The sequence below is a fragment of the Nuphar pumila genome, chromosome 7 (genome assembly GCF_984573655.1).
Source record: "Nuphar pumila chromosome 7, dmNupPumi1.hap1.1, whole genome shotgun sequence".
NCBI lineage: Eukaryota > Viridiplantae > Streptophyta > Magnoliopsida > Nymphaeales > Nymphaeaceae > Nuphar > Nuphar pumila.
In genome coordinates, this window is record NC_143255.1 from 130,397,832 (window position 1) to 130,425,507 (window position 27,676).

General features: G+C 35.9%; 1 protein-coding gene across 1 annotated transcript in view; it reads left to right on the plus strand.

Annotated features, from left to right (window-relative positions):
- Positions 1–259: 259 nt before the first annotated feature.
- The window catches only part of LOC149833536 (calcium-dependent mitochondrial ATP-magnesium/phosphate carrier protein 2-like), a 31,310-nt gene continuing 3,893 nt past the window's right edge, over positions 260–27,676 (plus strand). Inside the window, exons 1-3 of the mRNA XM_090012882.1 lie at positions 260–1,308; positions 24,807–25,592; positions 26,228–26,318. Coding sequence (XP_089869008.1) covers positions 846–1,308; positions 24,807–25,592; positions 26,228–26,318 — 1,340 coding nt within the window. The 5' untranslated portion in view covers positions 260–845. The remainder of the gene's footprint in view (positions 1,309–24,806; positions 25,593–26,227; positions 26,319–27,676) is intronic.

Here is a 27,676-nt window from a genome sequence, read left to right on the forward strand (position 1 = left end):
AAATTTTGATACATTGTGAGCCGTTGATTTTTAAAGGTCTTAAAAAGCTACGTGTATGCAAACACATGATCCAAAACTTTTTTTCTACTAAATAATACTTGTAGATCATATATATAGGGTCTGATCAATAAAAAAAATTAAATATAAAAAAAAGTGCTAGTAACTAGTCTTATTTTTTTACAATTAATTACGCATCAATGAGCCTTTTTGAACTTAGTAGAAGAATCATTGAAAACTGATAAGAGGAAAAAGAGAAAGCTTGCTTGGAGGAAGAGATGTTTTGAAATTCGAAGCGTACGCGTCCTCTCTCTCTCTTTTCGGTAGTGATTGGTGAATTGAGCTGATTTCTCCTTGCAGTTTAGCTCGATTTGATCTCATGTATTTGGTTTATAGACCGGATTCTGGGTTTTCGCAGGCGAGTTTCCGGCGGATTTGATGCCTTTCGAGAAGGATTCGGATCCATCGTGCCGGAACTTTTCGGTTGTTTTACAGTTCCAGAGGAATTTGGCGGAGATCGCCCCTCTCTTTCTCTCGCTTGAGAATGTATTATTCCTTGATTCACGTGCTGGGGAAAAACGCTACGAGAATTTGGGCTGTATGGTTCGTCCCAGTGTGAGTCGGTTCTGTTTTGGCGTTTTGAAATGGAAATAGGACCATGAATTTCTTGATTACTTGTTCGCTTTTGATCTAGCTTGGTGGGTGTTCTTTCGCTTCCTGAGAAAGGATCCTTTTTTCTCTTTGCGACGAGTTCTGATGTTGGGTTCTCGATCGCTGGCTGAAGATTCAGTGAGTTCGAGATGTTTCGCAGATGCATTTCCGGGCAATTAATGTGATCTTTGCGGAGAATGTCAGGCGCCGGACAGGCTGTTAAGCGTATTGAGCTCTCTAACAAGAAGAAATCGACGTCGGATCATTTGTCTAAATCCGGCACCCAAGGGAAGCCGGTGGAGAAGACTGGTACGGTGTCCATGGAGCACGTGCTTTTGGCATTGAGGGAGACTGAGGAGGAGAGGGAGCTGAGAATTCGGGGTCTCTTCAACTTCTTTGATGTGTCGAACAGCGGATACCTTGACTACTTGCAGATAGAATCGGGTCTTCGGGGGCTTCGGATACCTGCTGAGTATAAGTATGCGAAGGATCTCTTGAAGGTATGCGATGCCAACAGCGATGGGCGTGTTGATTACCAGGAATTCAAGCGCTACATGGATGATAAAGAGCTCGAGCTTTATCGCATTTTTCAAACCATAGATGTCGAGCACAATGGAAGCATTTCGCCAGAAGAGCTCTGGGACGCTCTTGTTGCGGCAGGTATGTTTTACCTTGCATATTATGAAATTCTGGTTGCTCATGGTGATGGTGTCTTCTTTTTCGTTATCTTATTGTTGATTAGTTGAAATTGCTGTTCCAACAGTTAGAATTTTTATGTATTTCATAGTGTGAAATTATGATTGTTCACGGTATTTTCTTCTTGATTTTCTGATTGCATTGTTTCTTGAACAAGTTGGAGTGTTGAAGTATGGTGTTCCAACAGTTTGAATTTTATATGAATCTGTGACTCATGTTAATCTCAATTGTCTCAGTGTTTGATAATACACTTAGTGTTGTTTCTGAAAAGAAGACGAAAAAGAAGAGGAGGAGGAGGCAGTATGAGCCAATTCATTGACAATGTCAAGATTGCTCAGTCTGATTGATCATTAAACAACTGCTTAACAACTCTTCTGATGGGGCATCTGAAAAATTTCCCCTGGAGAAATCATGGGATGTAAGAATTTTCTAAAATACTAGCAACAATTGTTATACCAAAAACCATAAACCTCCCTTCGGAAACTCCAGCTGTCATGTGGGGTTGCCGTTTTAAATAACAAGGTCTATCACCAATAAAATCAGGAAAATTGATCACCATGGTACCTCCCTAGTGTTGAATTAAACAATCCCTATATTGCGAAGAAGAAAAGGCTTAGTGTCTAGTTTAGGCTACCTTGTCTGTATCCCCAGCTTTGCCTAAAATTTATAATAAGTGTATCTATGGTGCATACTATCCTGCTGAAACTTTGAAGCCAAACTAACTGTTCGTAGTCGATTGCTGCCTTCAATCACCTCATACTAACTGTTCTTCCTATAGAGGCAAGAAAAGAAAATTTGATTTAGAATGATTGTAATTAATCTAGCATTTTCCAACTCACCCAAAAAGCAATTTTTTAGGAGATTCTCAATGAAATCTTGCTTAATAATAAAGTAATCCTTTTATTAGTATCTTCCTATGGATTATCGAACACCTGTGATCTCTGTATATAATCACCCAATTCTTGGGACTCTAATGAGGGCTAAGCCATCCTTTTGTTAATTCATGTCATCGTACTGGACGATTATATCTTCTCCTATTTTAACCAAAAGTTTCTTGGAATTCCTTTCCATAGTCATAATTGTAATGAAATATTGCAAATACAAACAAATGCCTTCTATGAGCAAGTACAACATACACAAATGAAGACCACTTATGGGTCAAGATACAATCACATACACAATGCCACTTATGGGCAAGAGAGACAACATAAAAAACATAAAGAATCTATTGAGAAAGTGCTTGAGAACAAGCATAAAAGAACAAGAGGGGGTTCACCCCTGTTTATACATAAGAGACAATTTCAATATAGCTGTTGGACTGTTCCAACAACTATAAATATAGTTGTTGGACTGTTCCAACAGCTCTATTGACTAGTCAACTCTATGTTGACTAGTTATAAAAGAACCCAACATCTCTATTTGGTATTTATCTCTTATATATATATATATATATATATATATATATATATATATATATATATATATATATATATATATATATATATATACAACTTAACACTCCCCCTCAAACTTATGGTATAATCACCGAAAGTTTGTCAAGCAAAAAATGAAACTGGGAAGAAGGGAGAGCTTTTGTAAAGAAGTCGGCCAACTGAAATTTCGATGCTACATCAGGTACTCTTCATGAACACAATGGCAATCCATTTCGATATGTTTAGTGCACTCATAAAGTGTGCGATTGCCGGCTATGTAGATAGTGCTTTTATTGTCACAATATAATCTTGTGGGTGATTGAATATGCACACTCATATCTTCAAGTAATTTTTGCAACCAAACAATCTCTGATAGTGTAGTAGTCATTACACGGTACTCAACTTTAGTGGATGATAATGATATTTTTTGTTGTTTTTTGCATTTTCACGACACCAGAGAATCACCTAAAAACATGTTAAAATAGTATATATATACTATTTATGGCATGTAATATACTTTTTGAGTAAGGGGTATTTTGTTTTTTTCCCCTTGTAATAAAATAATTACTAGGAACTGCGTGTAGCCCCTTTTTATTTTTATTTTTTTTCCTTGACCAAAAGGCCAAGGGCTCTTTGGTCTTTGACCAAAGAGCTGTTGGGAGGCTGACCAAAGAGCTGTTGGGATGCTGCCCAACAGTCGTATTTATGACCGTTGGGAGCTCCCAACAGCTCTTTGGAGCTCCCAAATGATCTCCCCTCAGTTTGGGTTTTGTGTATAAATAGGGGTCAAACCCCTATTATTTCTTCAACGCTTGTGTTAAGCATTTTGATCAATAAAGGATTATATTTTTTATTGTTGTTGCCTTGTTAGGCTTTTGTATTGTCCAATAGTGGACTTGTGCATATGCACTTGTATGATTGTGATATTGTGAGCTCTTGGTAGCTTGTGTTTTGTGATTTCACATATTTCCTTACGTGATATCAGAGCCATAATATTCTTGGGCTTATGGAAGGTTGCCATCAAGTGATTGTGTTCATGACAAAGTTTCCTAAGGGATCATGGTCTCCTCTTCTGATTTCCATTCTCTTCCTCTCCCTCTCTTGCTCACACAATGGAGGCCAAAATTGACCTCTCTTTCAAGCTCAATGGAAAAAATTACATGATATGGGCTTCTGCTATGGAAAACAATTTCAAAGGTGAAAAGCTTTGGGGGTATGTGTTGGGCACTATCTCGAGCCCCAACTTAAGCTCACAAAATGCTAAAAAGAGGTCAAGAGAAAGCCTTAGAGGGAGATGCTCATGCCAAAGCCATTGAAGATCATTATAAACAAGTGGAAGATTGGGAGAATCATGCAAAATTTTTTGCATAGTTCATGAACAATGTCGAGCTTAAGGTATGTGCAAACATTGAAAAATTTTGAAAAGCCAATGAAGTTTGGTTTTTCATGAAGGGTATGTATAACCAAAAGGTTCTTACTAGAGCATATTTCTTGCTAGAAAATGTTAGAACCACCAAGCAAGGTGAAATGGGTATCCAAGGATTTTATAGTGCTTTGAATCCCCTATGGCAAAAACAAATGGAACTAGAGAGATTTTTTCAATTCTTGTATGAGCTTTATCCCGAATTTGAGCAAGTTAAATCTTTTCTCCTACATAGATCCACTCATCTTCTTCTTGAAGATGGTATTGCCGAAATTGTTCAATAAGAAACTCATGTTGGCATGAGTAAAAGTTGTAATGAAGTGTTGGCAGTATCTAAACTTGGCAACCATGTTAAGACCTGCAAGCCTCCACACTTTGAGAAGCAAAATAACTATAGTAATAATAATAATTATAGTGGTGGAAGAAAAATGATTATTTGTCATTGTTGTAATGAGTCGGTTCACATTAAACCCGCTTGCCCTAAGTTGAATGGAACCTTCAAGTATAAGGTTGTTTCCGTTGAAGAATCTATTCCCAAGAAGGAATAAGAAGGCAAAAGTGGAGCGGATCTGAAAGACACACTTGACCAAATTGTTAAAACTGCTTGGGTTGGCAGTTCTATCGTGAATACCAAGAAGGAGGAGTGGGGAAGAGAGGAGAGGGGATTTCCTTGGAATCGGCAGCCACTTCAATTTCAGCGTGCTGCACTAAAACATCATTAATATAGAATAGGTTTACAATAATATTTTACAATGGCAAGATTGCCCCTGGTTAGTAATGTATAATACATTATAACGTATCAACCACGTGAACCTATTCTATATGGATATGGATCCAGTACTGGATCCATATCCGATCTATATTCTAATACAAATATCCATGGCGCTTCAACAAATTCTTAAAGCAACTTCTCCTACATCGGGTGCTGCCATCGCCTCTTCATCTTTACCCAGTATGTATTCTTGGATTCTAGATTGGGGTGCATCTTTCCATATGACTCTTCATGAGAATGTCTTATCTATTATATGCACCAACTCAAACTTGTTTTGTGTTTCTACTACCGATGAAACCATTTTGAAAATTGAGAGTATAGGAACATTAGATTCTAAAGATTTTCAATTTTTTTTTGTTCCAAAAGTTAGAGTTGTTGCCAAACTAAATTTATATGTTTTTTCAGTTTCTCAAATTGTTGACCATGGATGTGAAATATTTTTTTCATCTAAGGGTTGCTTTGTGCATGATCTTCGGTCCCAGAAGCGGATTGGGCATGGCCATACGAAGGGAGATCTTTATTTTATGGATTCATTGTCTCTTCCTTTAAAATCATTTATATTTATGTCCAAGATAAGGGTATTGAAATTTGGCATAAAAGACTTGGACATCCAAGCAATTCTAAAATATATATATATATATATATATATATATATATATATATATATATATATATATTTTTTTTTTTTGGAGGGGACAAATTTCGTAATGAAAAAGATATGACTTGCTAAGATTGTATTCTTGGAAAACTGAAATCTATCCCATTTCCAAACAGAACCTTTGTTTTCACAAGACCTTTTGAATTTTTGCACTCAGATGTATGGGGTCCTTCTCCGGTCATATCCAAAGTTGGTTACTCGTATTATGTGACTTTTATTCATGACCTTACTAGATATGTGTGGGTTTACTTTCTTAATTTTAAGTCGAAACTCTTTTCCTTTAAAGAATTTCACATAAAAATTAAGAATCAATTTCAAAGCAATATATCTATTCTTAGATCGGATTCGGATGGAGAATATCTATCCAATAAATTTCAAAACTATCTAAAAAAAAATGGAGTTTTTCATCAACGATTTTTCCTTAAGCCACGACAACAAAATGAGCTAGCAGAAAGAAAACATAGGCATATAATAGAAACCGTTAGAACTTTACTTATTTCTAAAAATATTCTCAAAAGTTTTTAGGCTGAAGCCGTTTTAACTTCCACCTATTTGTTAAATCGAATGTCAACATTTTTTGTGTTTTTACACAAAAGAGATAAATGTGTTTTGATTGGATATGGTGAAAATAAAAATGATATAGATGCTTTGATTTCAAAAATAATAAACTTTATATTTCAAAAGATGTGACATTCTTAGAAGATGAAAATGATTTTTAAGAGTATGATAAAAGGGAGGAAATAGATTGTATGTTTTTGTATGATCTCTCTCAAAGAGAAGATATACATACTAGTGATGACTCTTTGAATCATCATGAAATTATAGATGATATCAATCATGAATACTCTAATATTAAGATATCACCGAGTAGTGATGATGTCATTAATAGATCTGCTAAAAATATTAAAGTTTATACCCGGCGTAAGCAAAATAATCCTACTAGTGCCTTAGAAAAATTTTCTCAATATAGTGAGCCTATAGAAGAACCTCCTCTTAAAAGATCTAGTAGAGAATTTATTGCACCCTATAGGTTTATCTCTTATGAGTCATTATCTCCCAACTATAGGACTTGCCTAATGGCATTACATTCATACCATGAACCTTCACATTATAATGAAGCTAAAAATGTTTCTCATTGGATTGAAGCCATGAACATAGAATTAGATGCCCTTAAGAAAACAAAAACTTGGGAAGTAGTTGAGTTACCTTCAAACCAAAACCATTGGATGTAGATGGGTCTTTAAAGTTAAAACCAAGAGTAATGAAACTCTAGAAAGATATAAAACTAAGATAGTAACTAAAAGATACTTTCAAGAATATGAAGTTAACTATGAGGAAACTTTTGTACCCGTAGCTAGAATGACTAGTGTTAGGACTCTAATAGTTGTTGCATTAACTAAAAAATGACCTATATATCAATTAGATGTTAAAAATGTTTTTCTTAATGGAGAACCAAATGAAGAAGTTTATATGGATCCTCTGCTAGGATTCGATATTGAAAAAGAAAAATCTCTTAAACTTTTAAAAGCTTTATATGGTCTTAAACAGGCTACTAAGGCCTAATATGATAGATTCAATAATGTTATGATTAATTTGGGTTTTCATTCATGCTACACTGACACTGCTCTCTATGTGAAAAATACAGGTATTGGCATAGTTATGCTTTTACTTTACGTAGATGATATGATAATAACAGAGAATGACAAACAAAAAGTTAGTAATGTTTTAAAAAATAATATTGATATGTCTGACCTAGGATTCTTAAGATGTTTTTTAGGAATTGAAGTTGCATATTCTCTCAAAGGGTACATACTTTCTCAAATAAAACTTGTTGTAGATATATGTGCTAAATCTGGTATTTCAGATGATAAGTGTTAAAAGTAATATTCATAAATCTGGGGTGGTCATACATAATTTAGAACAATTACGTATGCCTACTTGTAAATCTTCTCTTTACTAATCCCTATTTAAATAGGTGATTAGGGTTAATGAAAGTCGTGCTCTCTCTCTCTCTCTCTCTCTCTCTCTCTCTCTCTCTCTCTCTTTCTGTTAACTCTCTCTTGTTTTTCTAAAATAGATAAAAGTCTGGTAGTATCAACATGGTATCAAAGCGGGTCTCCCTTTTGGGATGACGTTGCTGCTGTTGCTCGTGGATGACGCTGCTGCTGCTGATCGTGGTGATGAGGATGCTGCTGGTCGTGAAGGGTGAAGAAGAAGTGGGTGTAGTGGATCGTGATGTGCTCGTGGACCTTAAAAATCAGATCGTGTCTGATCATCGTGAAGCATAAGGAGAAGCACGCTGATCATCGTGATCTGCTCGTGGATAAAAAAAAAATCAGATCGTGTCTGATCATTGTGACGCATAAGGAGAAGCACACAGATCTGAAGACTGCGATTGGATCTGAAATAAAGAGATCTTGGTTCAGATCTGAGTGGTGTCGTCTTGGGTTAAATTTTTTAATGGAGGATGTTAAACTATGTTGCAGTCAACGATCTGACCGAAAAATAGTGATATAAAAAAAATATAGATCGCTGTTGAATGTCTGCGATCAGATCATTACCGTGGAAATTAAATGGTAAGGATTCTAGTCTTGAAGTTGGTAGTCTTGCTGAAAATTCCAGTCTTAAAGTCGATAGTCTTTCCCTATGTCATAGGGATTCGGCTAGCAGGGTGCCGCACCCGCGTCGACGTGATGCGGGTGCGGCACCGGTCAACCCGACCTTGGGTGCGGTCAACACACCCAGGGTGCCAAGAAATTTTTTTTTGCCCTATATGTCACAGAGATTCTCCAACTAGGTGTCGCACCTGCACCCGATGCGGTCAACCTACCCTGGGTGCAGTCAACACACCCAGGGTCATTTATGTCCAACTTTTGGACTTTATATATATATATATATATATATATATATATATATATATATATATATATATATATATATAATTTTTTATATTTTTGCTGCACCCCCGCACCCAGGTTTTTTGAAAGTGCCGCACCCCCGCACCCGCACCCATGTGACATAGGTCTTTCCTTAAAAAAAATATTATATATTATGTGGTTGTGGTGATGATCTGATCACTATTCAGATCTGGAAGCAAATTGCACAGGAGACTCTTTATTGTGCAGAAATATCTGGGTAGTTGGATTTTTTTTTGTCATGTCTAGTTGCTGTCCTTGGTGAGCAAATAAATTTTTTATGGCTGAGTCACATGCTCAAGATAATGACCAAAAAGCAGAGGTCGTTGGTGAATATAAAGCCTTTGCGAATCCATTTTCGTATGGATCTTCAGTTAAGCTAGATGATACTAATTATGCACGATGGTCTCGCACCTTCATGATGTCGGTTTCTGGTCATCAGAAAAAGCATGTCCTGTTGGAATTAGAGCCCATTGAAAGAACCGAAAAATATGTCATCTGGGATGAAGACAATGACATTGTGATGTCATAGATAATGAACAGTGTACAACCTCATATAGTTGATGGACTGATTTATTATACCTCAGCTAAACAAATGTGGGACAATCTCCGTGATACATATTCTCATGAAACCAATGTGAGTCGTATTCTACAAGTTAAGCAGGAAATTTACCAGTTGCAGCAAGGAGGACAGACTTTGGCCCAATACTATGCCTCTATTAAATCTGCCTTTGAGATGCTAAATGCACACAAACCCTTATGTTGCACCAAGCAGAAGACCCATCAGGAGCAGACTATGGTTGCTCGGTTCCTTACAAGGTTATCATCTGATTTTTCAGTTGCCAAAGTTCAAATGCTAACTAGTTCTGATGTTCCTACTCTTGCAGAAGCCTACAATTGTCTGAGTAGGCTTGCCATCACTCTTCCTCAAACCCAATCTGAATCACAGGCATCAGCCCTAGCAATCACCTCAGGTCGTGGAAGAGGTACTTTCTTGAATTTTCGAGGAAGAGGTCGCGGTCGCAGTATAGGAGGAAGAGGAAGACTTCAATGTACGTATTGTGGTAAACTTGGACATCTTGAAGATAGGTGCTGGGATAAGACTGGTCAACCTCCTATCCCATCACCTAAACCGAATGTGTCCAAGGCTCAAGTTGCTAAACTCGAGGTAGAGACTCCCACTACCTCCTCCAGCGATTCAGTTATCCTTAGTCGTGCAGAGTACGATGAATTGTTGTCTCACCGGCTTCCTAGTTCGAGTGCTCCTATGCCTGTTGCTGATGTTGCATGCTCTACAGGTGATAGCCTGAGTTATCAAGGTAGTAGATGGATTATTGATTCAGGTGCCTCTAGACACTTATGTGGGACTCCCCATAATTTTTCAAAGTTAAATCTTATTGCTGAACCTCGCAATGTTATACTTGCTGATGGGAGATCTTCTCCTGTTGTAGGCCAAGGAAACATCTTTATATCCCTCACACTTCAATTGACTAATGTCCTTCATGCTCCTTCATTTCATCAGAATTTACTGTCTGTTAGTCGTATTGCTAAGGAGCATAACTGTAGGGTGATATTTGATCCTGTGTGTTGTATTTTTCAGGACTTGCTGACGGGGAAGAGGATTGGTGGAGGCCATGAAGAGGGTGGTGTCTATTATCTACATCAGCCAGTTGGATCCATGAATTCTGTGTCTGAGCCATCTTCCAGTACCTACCAGTGGCATCTCCGTCTTGGTCATGTTCCTTTGCCAAAGCTTCGTAGACTTATTCCTTAGATTTCTCCGTCTGACTCATTCCAGTGTTACGTCTGTCAATTGGGTAGACATCACAGAAGCTCCTTTCCTTCTAGTCAGAGTCCATCGAGTCAAGGAATGTTTGAGATTTCGCATGCTGATGTATGAGGACCTAGTAGACTTCCTAGTAGATCTTAGTGTCGTTATTACTTAGTTATTGTTGATGATTTTTCTAGATTGTCATGGGTTTTCTTAATAAATAAAAAAGGTCAGAGGTTGCTTCCATTCTTATGTCTTTTGTCATTGAAATAAAGACTCAGTTTCATTCTATTGTCAAGATTATCCGCATTGATAATGCTCTCGAGTTTAAGTCTAATGAATTGTTACAATTTTATCAAAATCGTGACATTCATCCTCAAACCACTTGTGCCCATACATCTCAGCAAAATGGAGTCGCTGAGAGAAAACATAGACATCTTCTAGATATAGCTCGCACCCTTATGTTGCAATCAAATATGCTGCCCTCATACTAGGGGGATGCCATTCTCACTGCTTGTTATCTCATTAATCGTATGCCTTCTTCATCATTGGAAGAACAAATTCCTTTTCAAATTCTTTATCCTAATGCTTCATTTTTCCCGATTTCTCCCAAAGTATTTGGATGCATCTCCTTTGTTTATAAACTTGGACTTAACCGTGATAAATTATCTACCCAAGCCATCAAGTGTGTCTTCATTGGATATCCAAAGAATAAAAAAGGATATCGGTGTTATGATCCCATCTCCTGTCGAGAGTATGTTAGTGCCGGTGTATCTTTCTTTGAATTTGTTCCTTACTTTTCTACTACTGCATACAGACTACATGTTGCACAAGGTGATGCCATATCTCTTCCCGTTCCTCCTTTTCCCTTGGAGTCGTTTTCACATACTATTCCTCATTCTCAGTCTCCCACATTTGCTTGGTATCGTGATCCTCCGCTGGTGTACACTCGTAGATCACTACCTGAATCAGATCCTACATCATCGCCTTCTTTAGAAGTAAGTTTGCCTGAAAATATTGAGATGTCTAATATTGAGGATGACAGACCTATAGCTCTCAGGAAAGGTACAAGACAATACACATTACATCCTATTTCCAAGTTTGTTACTAAAGAAAGGCTTGGGGTTCACATGAAGAATTTTATCTCGGCTTTATCTGCCACATCTGTTCCACTTAACCATCATCAGGCGTTGTTAGATCCTAAGTGGAAGCAAGCGATGCAGGTTGAGATGGATGCCTTGCTCTCATGTGACACATGGGACTTGGTTGTTCCACCTACTGATGCAGATATCGTTGGATGTAAGTGGGTCTACACCATTAAGTATAGCTCGGATGACTCCATTGAAAGATACAAAGCCCGGTTGGTGGCTAAAGGGTATACTCAAACATATGGGGTTGACTTTTTTTAGAATTTTTCTCCAGTCTCCCGTCTTGGGACTATTCGTCTGGTCATATCTGTAGCTATTCATTGTAGGTGGAGTTTATGCTAGTTAGATGTGAAAAATGCCTTCTTGTATGGGGATCTGTCTGAAACTGTGTACATGTAGCAACCTCCCGGGTTTGAGGTTCAGGGGGGAGTGTAGCAAGGTGTGCAAACTAAAGAAGGCCATATATGGCCTAAAACAGAGTCCCTGTGCATGGTTTCAGAAGTTATTTGAAATTATGTCTGCATTTGGCTTCAACAGGTCAGCATCAGATCACTCCTTGTTTATCAAGAAAACCTCTGCTGGTATTGTGGTCATGGTTGTGTATGTGGATGATATTATTCTTACAGGGAGCAGTGCAAAGGACATCTCAGACACAAAAATTCATCTTCAGAAGCACTTTGTCACAAAAGACCTCGGTTCTCTTAGATACTTCTTGGGCATAGAGGTGGCTAGAAACAGTGAAGGGTTAGTTTTATCATAGAGAAAGTATGTACTTGACCTACTGCAGGAAACAAGGATGTTAGGTGCCAAACCAGCCAATATACCAATGGATCTTAAACTTCATATGTATGATGAACAAGCAGAACCAATTGACAGTAGTAGTTTTAGATCCTTGGTTGGTAAACTTTTATATGTTACTGTAACACGGCCAAATATCTCCTGACTGTGAGTAAGATAAGCCAATTCATGGACAAACCAACCCGAGTGCACTGGCAGACACTTATGATGATTCTCAGGTATTTGAAATCCTCTCCTGGAAAGGGATTGCTATATAAACAAAGCTCCAACCTTGATATACTTGCATACTCAGATGTAGACTATGCTGGGGCCATCGATGATAGAAAGTCCACCATAGGGTTCTGCGTGTTTGTAGGATAAAAAACAGACTATGGTAGCTCGTTCGAGTGCTGAATCAGAATATAGAGCTATGACTCAAACAATTGCTGAAATAATGTGGGTTAGGTCCATTCTAAGAGATCTACAAGTGATGATTCCATCCCCAATGTTGATAATGTGTGATAATAGAGTAACCACCCATATAACTAACAATTCAGTTTTTCATGAGAGAACGAAACACATTGAAGTTGATTGCCACTATATACGTGACTTAGTGCAGTTGGGGCATATTTCACTTATGAGGACCAAGTTGCAGATGTCTTCACCAAGCCTATCACAAGTGCAGGTTTTTTTCAAGATGTTGCAGGAAGCTGAGCATGATAGATATATATGCTCCAGCTTGAGGGGGAGTGTTAAAAGCAATATTCATAAATCTAGGGTGGTCATACGTAATTTAGAACAATTACGTATGCCTACTTGTAAATCTTCTCTTTACTAAATCCCTATTTAAATAGATGATTAGGGTTAATGAAAGTCGTGTTATCTCTCTCTCTGTCTTTCTGTTAACTCTCTCTTGTCTTTCTAAAATAGATAAAAGTTTGGTAGTATCAACAATAAGAAAGTAAAACTCCTGAAGTGGTGAATGCTAATTTAAGATTTGAAGATTAGACTCTTCTTGAAGATCCCACACCTTTCAGACAACTAATTGGGTCTCTCACTTATCTGTTTATCACCAGACAGATATAACTTATACAGTTCACTCTGTTAGTCAGTTTCAACATGCTCCAATAACTGTACACATGAGTATTGTACTAAGGATCATCAGATATATCAAGAATATCATAACTAAAGGGCTCTTTCTATCCTCATCCTCATCTTTAGATTTACTTGCTTATATTGATGTTGATTGGGGAGAAAATCCCAATGATAAAATCTCAACTACTGATTTTTGTGTTTTTCTAAGAGATTCTTTGATTGCCTAGAGATGCAAGCAACAGAAGGTCTCATTATCTTCTACTGAAGTAGAATAAAGAGGTATAGCAACAATTGTGGAACTTGTATGGTTAAAAAATCTTCTTAGAGATATGGGTATTGACATCTTCAAACCTTCGAAGATGTGTTGCGATAATAAAAGTGCAATTTACATTGCCAACAACTACACCTTTCATGAGCGCACCATGCACATTGAGATGAACTACCATTATGTTCATCACAAATTCTTGAGAGGAACTATTGAATTACCTTTTGTCACTTCAGAGTTCCAACTTACAGACTTCTTTACTAAAGCTTTTACTGCTCCACGTTTTTTGTTCTTTCTCAACAAACTTTTGGTGTTTAGGGGATGTTAAAATAGTATACATATACTATTTATGACATATAATTTACTTTTTGAGTTAGGGGTAATTTGTTTTTTTTTCTTGTAATAAAATAATCACAAGGGACTGTGTGTAGCCCCTTTTTATTTTTTTTTATTTTTGTTTTTTGTCCTTGACCAAAAGGTCAAGGGCTCTTTGGTCTTTGTTGGGAGGCTGCCCAATGGTCATATTTATGACGGTTGGGAGCTCCCAAAAGGTCTCTCCTCAATCTGGGTTTTGTGTATAAATAGGGGTCGAACCCCTCTTGTTTCTTCAATGCTTGTGTTAAGCATTTTGATCAATAAAGGATGTTGTTGGGTTTCTAAGGTAGAATAATTTTCTATAATGCTTGATTGTCTATCATTTGCACGTCTTCTATATTGAATTACATTAGGTTCTTCTGATTCAATATTCTCACCATCTTGGAGATTGAGTTGAGGCTCTTCATTACTAACATTCTTTAATAAAATCTCATTACTATTTTGAGGTAATATCTCAAATAAAAAAGAATGCTCAGAGTTCTTAGGCACATTTTGAAAGCAACTTTCATTTTCCAAAAAATAAACATTCCTTGAGATATAAAGTTTGTCATTTTCTGAATCAAAACGTCTAAATCCTTTTTCCCTTGCATTATTAGGTGTCTCTTATATAGGTTGAAGCTTAGCTAATTGATCCCAAAGTTTTGAGGGTACTATAATATTTCCTCACTATTTTATCACCTTGTTTACAACTATGGATTTTGTCTTTAAGATCCCATTTGTGAGCAACATCTTTTTGGGTATATGTTTGTCTAATATATTCTCAAGCTTCATCCGCTCTTTCAAATTCAAGAATATGAGAGCATGATTCCTCATGCATATTACCCATAAAGAGATAAAGAAATTTGACATGACCCACTTCCTACTCTTTATAGTTTTTTTTTATAATCAAGCATAACTTTTTAACTCCCTTAAGATTCTCTTCCTTATATTCACCATAGACTCCAACAATCATTCTTGTGAGAATTGTTTGTAGTTTCAATGTGGAACCATAAAAACATTGTTACATATTTTTACCCATGAGGATTCTTTTACCATCGCGGTCCACATATTGTAGTTTTTCCCATCAAATTTGATAGAAACAACCGTTATAATTTCTTTATCAACCATAGCGGAGAAGAAAAAAGATAGAGAGACAAGGAGAAGAAAGAAGATGAGAAGATTGCAAGAAGAAAGGTGTTGAAAAAGTTGCTCCTGAGGCAACAAACCAACAAACCAATGCTCCACTAGTCTCACGATCCTCCTCTTGATCTTCATGTACAAGTTATAACCCAAGAACACCAAAGTTCTGATACCATGTAATGAAATATGGCAAATACAAATAGATGCCTCTTATGGGCAAGTACAACATACACAAATGGAGACCACTTATGGGTCAAGATACAATCACATACACAATGCCACTTATGGGCAAGAGAAACAAAATAAAAAATATAAAGAATCTATTAAGAGAGTGCTTGAGAACAAGCATAAAAGAACAAAAGGGTGTTCATCCCTATTTATACACAAGAGGCAATCTCCGTAGAGTTGTTGGATTGTTCCAGCCAGTGTTGTGAAAAGCGTTGAGGCATAACGAGGCGCTCCACCAAAAATCGAGGCGAGGCTTAAGCCTCGAGGTGTAAAGCGTAAGCCTTAAATATTTTTTATGAAAATTTTAAAAAAATTATAAAAAAATATCTAAAAATATAAATAAATAAAGAAATGCTTTATTGATGAAATAACAACCAATAAGAAATAGAAAATCTTAAATAAGTACTAAAAAATATGAGATTAACATATAAAAGTAACTAAAAACTGATTACATAACTGAAAAATATATGAGATTAACAAAAAAAAGTTAAAATATACTAAGAAACTGATTACATAACTGAAATAACTGGAAAATATATGAGATTAACCTACAAAAGTTAAAATATATGAGATTATTCTAAAAAATATGAGATTAACATATAAAAGTAACTAAAAAAATGATTACATAACTGGAAAATATATGAGTAGTGTTATCAAAAACACGCCTTGAGGCGCGACCCTCTGTGGCGTAAGCCTGAGGTGATTTTTTTTTTTTTACAACAAGACTTCTAAGAAGTAATCAAAAAGATTTTTGTAGGTTAATCTCATATATTTTCCAGTTATTTTAGTTATGTAATCAGTTTTTTAGTATATTACTATGTTTTAACTTTTGTTGGTTAATCTCGTATATTTTTCAGTTATTTCAGTCATGTAATTAGTTTCTTAATATATTTTAACTTTTGTTGGTTAATCTCATATATTTTCCAGTTATGTAATCATTTTTTAGTTACTTTTATATGTTAATCTCATATTTTTTAGAATAATCTCATATATTTTAACTTTTGTAGGTTAATCTCATATATTTTCCAGTTATTTTAGTTATGTAATCAGTTTCTTAGTATATTTTAACTTTTGTTGGTTAATCTCATATATTTTCCAGTTATGTAATCAGTTTTTTAGTTACTTTTATATGTTAATCTCATATTTTTTAGAATAATCTCATATATTTTAACTTTTGTTGGTTAATCTCATATATTTTCTAGTTATGTAAACGGTTTCTTAGTATATTTTTTCTTTTATTGGTTAATCTCATATATTTTCCAGTTATGTAATCATTTTTTTAGTTACTTTTATATGTTAATCTTATATTTTTTAGAATAATCTCATATATTTTAACTTTTGTAGGTTAATCTCATATATTTTCTAGTTATTTCAGTTATGTAATAAGTTTCTTAGTATATTTTAACTTTTTTTGGTTAATCTCATATATTTTCCAATTATATAATCAGTTTTTAGTTACTTTTATATGTTAATCTCATATTTTTTAGTAGTTATTAGAGATTTTCTATTTCTTATTGGTTGTTATTTCATCAATAAAGCATTTCTTTATTTATTTATATTTTTAGATATTTTTTATAAATTTTTTAAAGTTTTCAAAAAAAAAATTGAGCCTTACGCTTTACACCTCGAGGCTTACGCCTTGCCTTGGTTTTTGGTGGAGCGTCTCGCTATGCCTCAACGCTTTTCACAACACTGTATATGAGATTAACCAACAAAAGATAAAATATACTAAGAAATCGATTACATAACTGGAAAATATATGAGATTAACCGACAAAAGTTAAAATATATGAGATTATTCTAAAAAATATGAGATTAACATATAAAAGTAACTAAAAAACTGATTACATAACTGGAAAATATAAGAGATTAACCTACAAAAGTTAAAATATATGAGATTATTCTAAAAAATATGAGATTAACATATAAAAGTAACTAAAAAACTGATTACATAACTAGAAAATATATGAGATTAACCAACAAAAGTTAAAATATACTAAGAAACTGATTACATAACTGAAATAACTGGAAAATATATGAGATTAACCTACAAAAGTTAAAATATATGAGATTATTCTAAAAAATATGAGATTAACATATAAAAGTAGCTAAAAAACTGATTACATAACTGGAAAATATATGAGATTAACCAACAAAAGTTAAAATATATTAAGAAACTAATTACATAACTGAAATATCTGAAAAATATACAAGATTAACCAACAAAAGTTAAAATATAGTAATATACTAAGAAACTGATTACATAACTGAAATAACTGGAAAATATATGAGATTAACCTACAAAACTCTTGTTGATCATGTCTCAGAAATCTTGTTGTAAAAATAAAAAAAATAAAAAGCTTTTTTTTTTTTTGCGCCTCAGACTTGTGCCTTGAGGCACAGAGTGTTAAAATGTAAAACTGTACATATATGTATATATAATAATATTATATTATTATATATATATATAAATACATTTTTAATTTCTTTCTTTTCTGTATTTTTTTTCCTTTATTTTTATTTTTTGTCTTTATGTCATCTAGTTCAGTTTGAACTAGAATGACTGTTGCTAGTCAAGTCCTGTCCAGACTTGACTAGCAATAGAGCTGTTGGACTGACACAGTCCAACAACTCTTAATAGAGCTGTTAGACTGACACATTCCAACAGCTCTAAATAGAGCTGTTGGACTGTGCCCAACAGCTCTATTGAGTCCTCTTTCAGCTGTGTATATAAAGGGGTGCAGCCCCTCTTGTATTTCACTCCAATGCTTCTTAAGCAATTGGTTTTTCATATCAATAAAGAATACATTTTTATTTTTATTTTGTTTCCAGTTATACCCTTTTTAAGGGTTATGCTTTAGTGTCATTCTTGACACTTGCTCTTGTTAATCAAAGCTCGTGTTTCGAAGATCCCCATTTCATTTCATGGTATCAGAGCTGCGGAAGTACTAAATCTTGAGGAAAAGCTGCCTCGGTTTCCGTGCCCGTTTGCAAAACTGTTCGCCACTTGAAGAGAAGTGTTTTATCACTTCATTGGAGAAGATTTCACATCTTGTTGTATTGTTTTTTTTTTTCTTTCTTTCTCATTTTCCTTCTTGTTTCTCTTCTATCCCTATTCTTTCTCTCCTTGTAATCGATGGATGACAATGATAAAGTCACCATCATGCCTATGAAACTAAGCGATACGAACTATGCAACATGGGCTTCAATCATGAAGCACCATATATGGGGAAAAGGCTTATGGGGGATTGTGGATGGTTCCGATTCGGAACCTAAGCTATCTCTTACTAAAAATGAGGGAGATAAAGACGTCCCTCTATCGGAAGAAGAGAAAATCAAGGCTATTGCCTCATACGAGAAGAAATGGAAAGAATGGAGAATATCTCATGCGAAGATAATGTCATGGCTTATCAATAGCGTTGACATTAAAAAATGCTCAAGTCTTGCCAAATTTGATCATGCCGATAAGGCATGGGAATACCTTAAGAATATGTATTCCCTTAAAGATATTGCACACGTGTGCAACCTCCAAGAAAAAGTTCGAATGATGACACAAGGAGACAAAACTATTCGTGAATATTACAATGGGTTGTCCGAACTTAAGAACTTTCCCTTTTAGAACCAAAGTGGCATTGTGCCGAAGACATCGAGCTTCGTCAGAAACAACTCGATGTTGAACATTTTTACCAGTTTATCACTGGATTAAGGCTGGAATTTGAAACCACTAAATCGGCCCTACTTCACCGGGGGAAAATTCCTTCTATTGTTGAAACTATTGAAGAGTTAACAATGGAAGAAAATCGTCTCCGGAAAGGTTCTTTAAAAATTGAAGATGATTCCGTTTTAGCCGTGTCTAGACCAGGGAATCATGTTCGATCATATAGGCCTCCTCACTTTAACCAACAAAATGGTGACTATGATAAGAAGAAAGTTATTTGTCATCACTGTCATGAACCGGGACACTACAGGCCACAATGTCCCAAACTTAAGGAGCTGAGAGAAAAAAGAGCTGCAATTGCTGGATCGGAGCCTAAAGATCAGGATGCACCAGTTTCCCTGGCCCAACTAATGGAGATCCTTCAGCCTCTCATCAAAGGTGCCTCTTCCTCATCTGAAGCTTCAACCGGCGCAGCAGCCTCATCTTTTTCTGATTTAGGTAAAATTTCTTGGCTTCTTGACTCTGGTGCATCTTTTCATATGACCCCAAATAATCAAAGTCTATCCAAATGTGTTAAAAATAAAACAAGTGTGTCAAAGGTCTTTACTGCTGATGGGACTTCTCTTGAAATAGAAGGAATAGGACATTTTGAAAAAATTTATAAAACAAAAAATTTTTTTATTCCAGAAATTAGACATGTTCCCAAATTAAATTTAAATCTTTTATCTGTATCTCAAATTTCTGATTATGGGTGTAATATTTCTTTTTCTTCTCATGGTTGTTGGGTACAGGATCGCCAGTCAGGCAAGCTGATTGGGGAAGGCCATAGAGAAGGAGGACTCTATTACATGGATTTTTTGGAAATGCCGAAGAAAGCTTTTTGTTATAATATTCAAAAAATAGAGTTGGAACTGTGGCATAAGAGACTTGGTCACCCACATATAGCCAAAATCCAACATTTTCCAAATCTAGGGAAATTTTGTAACTCTGAATCATTTGATTGTAAAGATTGTATTCTCGGCAAAATGAAAAGATTACCATTTCAGAACAGAACCTTTTTTTCTTCAAGACCACTTGAATTAATACACTCGGATGTTTGGGGTCCTGCACCAGTAATTTCTAAAGGAGGATTTGTTTACTATGTTATTTTTGTCGATGATTTCTCCCGACATACGTGGATGTACTTTCTCAAACATAAGTTTGAAGTATTTTCATACTTTCAAACTTTTCATAATATGGTTAAAAACAAATTTCAAAATGATATTACTATTTTTCGCACAGATTCAGGGGGAGAGTTTTTATCCACAGATTTTCAAAATTATCTTAAATTGCATGGCATCACACATCAAAGATCTTGTCCTTATACACCTCAACAAAATAGACTGGCAGAACGAAAACATCGCCATATTATAGAAACCACTAGAACTTTATTAATAGCAAATCAAGTCCCTAAAGACTTTTGGGCAGAAGCTGCCTTAACTGCCACCTATCTCATTAATAGGATGCCATCTTCTTCGTTACAAAATATCACTCCCATTGAAAAACTTATGAACATTTCTCCAGACTACTCTAGATTAAGAATATTTGGGTGCAAATGTTTCATATTTACTGACAAAAATGATAAACTTTCCCCTCGTGCGATTCCCTGTGCCTTTTTAGGATATGCTGAAAACCAGAAAGGTTATAGATGTTTTGACTTCAAAAATAATAAACTATATGTGTCTAGAAATGTTTCCTTTCTTGAAAAGGAGAGCTTCTTTACAACAACTACGCCTTCATCCCAAAACAATTGGGGTCAGCGATATGAACCAAAAAAGAAATTCATTTTGGGTCTTCCACATGAATCCTTTTCCTCTTTGATTTTAGAAAATTAAAAGACGTCACTGAGTACTCCTTTTTGCTAGATCTAACATCAACATCTGATGAATATGACCTTGATTGTAACTTTGATGATGATCCAAGAATTATTGATCTTAATGTTGAAAATGAAGAAGTTCATAGAGATACTAGTATTCAATATTCCAGGCGACAAGAGTCTAATACTCCATGTGCACTTGAGAAATATTTTAACATTCCAACTAGACAATCATCCCGAATCTCGAGGCCTCCAGAAAAGTTTGTATCATACGAGTCTTTCTCACCCACATATAGGGCAGTTATTGCATTAATTCACTCATATGAAGAACCATCCACATATTTTCAAGCAAAAAATGATATCAAATGGATAGAAGCCATGAAAGTTGAATTAGATGCACTTGAAAAGGCTTCTACATGGAATATTCAAGATCTTCCTCCAGGGAAGAAAACTATAGGATGTCGATGGGTTTATAAAATTAAAACCAAGAGTGATGGTACTCTTGAAAGATATAAAGCCCGTTTAGTAGCCAAAGGTTATGCCCAAGAATATGGGATTGATTATGAAGAAACCTTTGCTCCGGTGGCTCGTATGACTACTGTCCGAACCTTAATTGCCTTAGCTTCTATCAAAAAATGGTCTATTTTTCAAATGGATGTCAAAAATGCTTTTTTAAATGGAAAGCTAGTTGAAGAAGTATATATGGAACCCCCTCCTGGTCTAAGTATTCCTAAGGGTAAAGTCCTTCGCTTAGAAAAAGCTCTTTATGGACTTAAACAAGCACCAAAAGCTTTGTATGATAGGTTTAGTCGTGTTATGATTGATATTGGTTTTCAATTCTGTTTAACTGACACTGCTTTGTTTATTAAGAATTCTGATGCAGGGATCATTGTGCTTCTTCTCTATGTGGATGATATGATCATCACCGGAAGCGATAAACAGGGAGTTGAAACAATCAAAACACTTCTTAAATCTCATTTTGAAATGACTGATTTGGGCTTGTTGAGATATTTTTTAGGCATTGAAGTTGCTTATTCTCCTAGAGGATATTTATTATCTCAGACTAAATTTGCTTTTGATATTGTTTTCAGGTCTGGTATTACTGATGATAAGAAAGTTGACACTCCAGAAGTTGTTAATGTTAAAATGAAGATTGATGATGGAGAACTTCTTGCAGACCCTACTCCTTACAGACAGCTTGTCGGGGCACTTTCCTATCTATCCATTACCAGACCAGATATAGCACATGCTGTTCATACAGCAAGTCAATTTCAACATGCTCCTACTTCTGTTCATATGGGAGCAGTCATGCGTATTATCAGATACATCAAGTCCTCTCTTTCACGAGGACTTTTCTTATCTTCCTCCTCTTCTCTTGATTTAATTGCATATACTGATGCTGATTGGGGAGGTGATCCCAATAACAGACACTCAACCACTGGCTTTTGTGTCTTTTTAGGGGAATCATTAATCTCGTGGAGGTGTAAAAAGCAGCAGAAGGTATCTCTCTCATCCACCGAAGCTGAATACAGAGCCATGGCAACCACGACCATGGAAGTAGTTTGGCTCCGACGACTGCTTGCTGACATGGGAGTTGAAGCAACAAAGGCTTCACAAATGTGTTGTGACAACAAAAGTGCGATCTACATTGCCAGTAACAGAACATTCCACGAACGCACCAAACACATCGAAATGGATTGTCACTACGTCAGAGAGGAATATCTACACGGGATAATTGATCTGCCATATGTCACTTCAGAATATCAGTTAGCAGACCTCTTTACAAAGCCTCTCGCTGCTCCCCGATTTCACTTTCTCTTAGACAAACTTTCGCTCATTGTACCGTAAGTTTGAGGGGGAGTGTTAAAATGTAAAACTGTACATATATGTATATATAATAATATTATATTATTATTATATATATATAAATACATTTTAATTTCTTTCTTTTCTGTATTTTTTTTCCTTTGTTTTTATTTTTTGTCTTTATGTCATCTAGTTCAGTTTGAACTAGAATGACTGTTGCTAGTCAAGTCCTGTCCAGACTTGACTAGCAATAGAGCTGTTGGACTGACACAGTCCAACAACTCTTAATAGAGCTGTTGGACTGTGCCCAACAGCTCTATTGAGTCCTCTTTCAGCTGTGTATATAAAGGGGTGCAGCCCCTCTTGTATTTCACTCCAATGCTTCTTAAGCAATTGGTTTTTCATATCAATAAAGAATACATTTTTATTTTTATTTTGTTTCCAGTTATACCCTTTTTAAGGGTTATGCTTTAGTGTCATTCTTGACACTTGCTCTTGTTAATCAAAGCTCGTGTTTCGAAGATCCCCATTTCATGAGGGCCGCGCCTCAAGGCCTGTGCTTCAAGGCGAGGCATGCCTTTTGCGCCTCAAGGCGCATTTTTGATAACACTGGTTCCAACAACTTTATTGACTAGTCAACTCTATGTTGACTAGTCAAAAAAGAACTCAATAACTCTATTTGGTATTTGACCAAATAGTCCTTATAAAAACAGAAAAAGAGAAAAAGAAATAAAGTAAAAGTACTGATGTGCCCCTAATGAGTACAGCTTATTACAAGAATTGAAATGACCAAAATACCCCCAATGGGTATATATATACACCTTAACAATAATATTCTAATTGAAATAGCTGGAAATCTTTACCAAGCCATAAAGAACATGTTGTCATCATGAGCAATAGCTGTGTGTATAGCAGAAGAATGTTATCCTTAAATTAGAATGAATGTAGCATTTGGTTGCATTTATAAATAAGCTACTTTTGTTTATGTTTATTTACAATATTTAAACTGTTGTTTGGGTGTGCTCTTTTTATTTATATTTCATAATGATTTAGAAACATAAATAAGGGAGACCTGTTCTTTTTCTAGTTTTATTTATTTTAGAGGAGGTTCTCAGTGGATACCCTTCTCCACATCTACCACCACCACTGCCACTGTCATTGCCTCCACCCCACCTCCCCCCTCTATCATCATCACCACCACCTACACCATACCATGGCACATCTTCCTCACCTCTACCAAAAATAGGGGGAAAGTTTGATTTTTCATTATTTTGATGCACTTTGATCTTTAGCAAGTTAGATGATAAAACATTGTACATGTTGGTCCTGCAGTGGCACATCTGTTTTTGAAAAGTATAAAAGAATCTCTTTGGGCATCTCAAAGATTGTGTGGTTTAAGTGTGTAGATGTAGGCATTCTTTGCATATAATTATATATCATTTTCATCTATGACTTCTAGGATTTTGCCTTTTTTGAATTGCATAAAGGATGTTCAGATATATCTTGTTTATTCTTTGTTTGAGGGTTGCATATGTTCTGAGATTAACAGCCCAATTGGTGGTCAGTCAGGCCTCCTCAAAGAAAGCATGACATCCTTGGTTACCCTTGGATTACAGAAAAACTACAAAAGGAAAGTTCGCCCAGCCCTTTGGAAATCATGGTCTAAGCATCATGACATAATGTGCTGGAGATACAGATTCCTATGAGATTGATCTAAAATAACAAAAACAAGGAATGTAGGATTTCAGAAAGGGGGTATCAGTTATGAGAAGGCCTTATTTTTTAGTTTGCACTAATTTATTACTATGGAAATGTTCTTCATGTTTTCATTTACTTGTAAATTTCAGATAATGCCATTCTTTAGGTATTCTAAGATTTAAGTGTTAAAACTTATTGCAGTTATTGCATTCTTATTTTGTGTTATTTCTGTACTCAACATACTTCAAAGGAACAATTTGTAGCTGGGGGACAGTTCATTTGTTTGCAACTTTTTTTAGAAAATATTGTTCATGGCCAATATCTGAACCTGAGTTCTCCAACCAATCACCCTTTTTGAGTCTTAACTTTCGGTGCATGTTTATGTTATAATTTATGAACCCTTCCATTTGGTGCATCCAAAGTTTTGAGTTCATTCATTATAAGCTATCCCAGTTTCCATTTTGCAGGAATTGAAATTGATGATCAGGAAATAGCCCGATTTGTGGAGCATGTAGATAAGGATAATAATGGCATAATTACTTTTGAAGAATGGAGGGATTTCCTCTTTCTCTATCCTCATGAAGCAACAATCGAGAACATTTATCAGTACTGGGAAAGAGTCTGCCTTGTGGATATTGGGGAACAGGCAGTCATACCAGAGGGCATTAGTAAACATGTAGATGCAAGCAAATATTTGATAGCAGGAGGTGTAGCAGGTGCAACATCTCGTACTGCGACCGCTCCTCTGGATCGCTTAAAAGTGGTGTTGCAAGTACAAACCACACGTGCCCATATTATGCCAGCGATAAGGGAGATCTGGAGAGAAGGTCATTTTTTGGGATTTTTTCGAGGAAATGGCATTAACGTGATAAAGGTATCACCTGAAAGTGCCATAAAATTTTATACTTATGAAATGCTCAAGAATTTCATGGTCGAAGAAAAGGGAGACAATAGAGCTGATATAGGTACTTCTGGGCGCCTTTTTGCTGGTGGAGTTGCAGGTGCAGTTGCACAGACTGCTGTATATCCAATGGATCTTGTAAAAACACGGTTACAAACCTATGCCTGTGAAGGTGGGAGAGTCCCAAAATTGGGAGCATTGTCAAAAGACATATTGGTTCAGGAAGGACCACGCGCTTTCTATAGAGGTGTTTTTCCATCTCTCCTTGGGATCATACCTTATGCAGGCATTGATCTGGCTGCATATGAGACCTTGAAAGAAATGTCAAGAACTTATATTTTACATGATAGTGGTAAGTGCTATTAGATTGTATCATTTCTAGTAATTTCTTAATTCATTTAAGGGACAAGCAGCCTTTTGATCTTTCCAGTAAAATCTGGTTTGCTAGTACCTATCCATATGTGTGTGTGTGTGTGTATGTGTTTGTGGGCTGTGGATTGATTCACTCATCAACTCGTGTATGACTGCATGATCATCTCTGGCTGCCAATTTTCATGGGAGTCTCATTATGTGTCTATTGTTTTATTCAAGACTATGTGTTATCCAAGCATGGCCTGAGTGAATTTCGCTTGTTATTCAAGTCTTCTTTGTTTTCTTTGTTCGACTTGCATGATGTCCACAAATGCTAAAAGATGTTTTCCAAATCCATAATTACATGTGATACAAGTTGAGAAACGCATGATTATTTTGATGTTGTATGCTGTTATTCACTTGATGAGGTTTGCTATCAGATTAGAATGCATATGATTATTATGCCAAGACCATCACACACTATCCATGCAATTTGATGGAAAATGTACTACTAGTGTGATAAATTATTTGCCCTCTGGTTCAGTTCTTGGCAATAAAGAAGTGGTTATAAACTTATGTTTTTTTATAATCTTTACATTATTCTGAGAAATTGCCATCTGAATCTTTATCCTGTAGAGCCAGGTCCTCTTGTGCAACTCGGCTGTGGAACAATTTCAGGAGCCCTTGGAGCAACATGTGTATATCCTCTGCAGGTTATTAGGACCAGGTATGGTTGAGATGGAATTGCTGTTTGTTAGGCCTTACCCTAGTAATATTTGGAAAGTCACATATTGGCTTGACTGGGCCAGAGCAATTTTAGACTCCCTTGCTGCTGGACTTCACCCATATCCTGATGGATTGAATCACTGAACTTCTTGGCTTCAAAGACTGGTACTTGATGATTCTTTTGAAATGCCTAGATATAATAGTACACTAGAACCCCTAATGTGACCACCACCCATCATGCTCACAATTATTAAATCCACTGGTACTACCAGTACATGACTACATGCAGTTTCTACTATCACCTTCATCATGGATGGCTCATGCTGTTCTACTACCAGGACCATTACTATCACCATCACATTAACTGCTAGCAAGCCCACAACTATCGCCCACTACTGCCTTCACCTTCACCAACCCATGGCTCTCATTATCACCTTCTATTCATGTGGAACCGAACCTACTGCCAGTGTGTAATCTCTGCCACTACTATTATCGCCAACAACGATATTCTCAATGTTATTTACTGATCAATGATTATGTAAAAGATTGGAAGAGAGAGAGAGAGAATGGTGGGCCTTGTTTCTTTTGGACAATACTAATTCCTTTGCTGTATATAGCTGTCCTATTGTAATTTGGACCAACACATTCTACAAGATAGTTTTGTCTTGTCAACCATAAGAATGAAATGTCTGACATTAAAATCCAGAATATCCCAATGTCAACGAATTCTTAACTGGTTGATATTCAAGATTATCTGTTTGTACATCCAAATAAGGCCTAAGTACCCTTTTTGTTTGCTGATGTCTGTTAGAAAATATGAGAAAAGAGAGGCAAAGGAGCTAGGGTTCACAAGGAATTCAAAATGGAGAGAAGAAACAAAGTTTCATTCTAATGCAATATCGTGTGAGGGGGTCCTTACTAACATAAGAAGGGTCGACTTATGTACAGTCAGACCTAATAAAGTGACATTACAGATAACTGTAATACATTATATTACATAGACTTTCAATACTCCCCTTCAAACTCAGATGGATGTAAAAGAATCATTCAAAGTTTGGAAAGTAAAGAACTGAAATGCATGGGAGAAAAACTTTTTGTAAACACATCTGCAATCTGATTCTTTGAGCTGACATGCTCCAAAGCTATAATCCCATCCTCATAAGCCCTTTTTGTATAATGACAGTCTATTTCAATGTGCTTGGTGCACTCATGAAACTCTGGATTCTTGGCAATATGAATAGCACTCATATTGCCATAATATAACTGAGTTTTCTTTTCACATAAATTTTTTAATTCATTTAATAGCCGTCGTATCCAAATAATTTCACCCACAACTTGAGTCATAGCTCTGTATTCTGC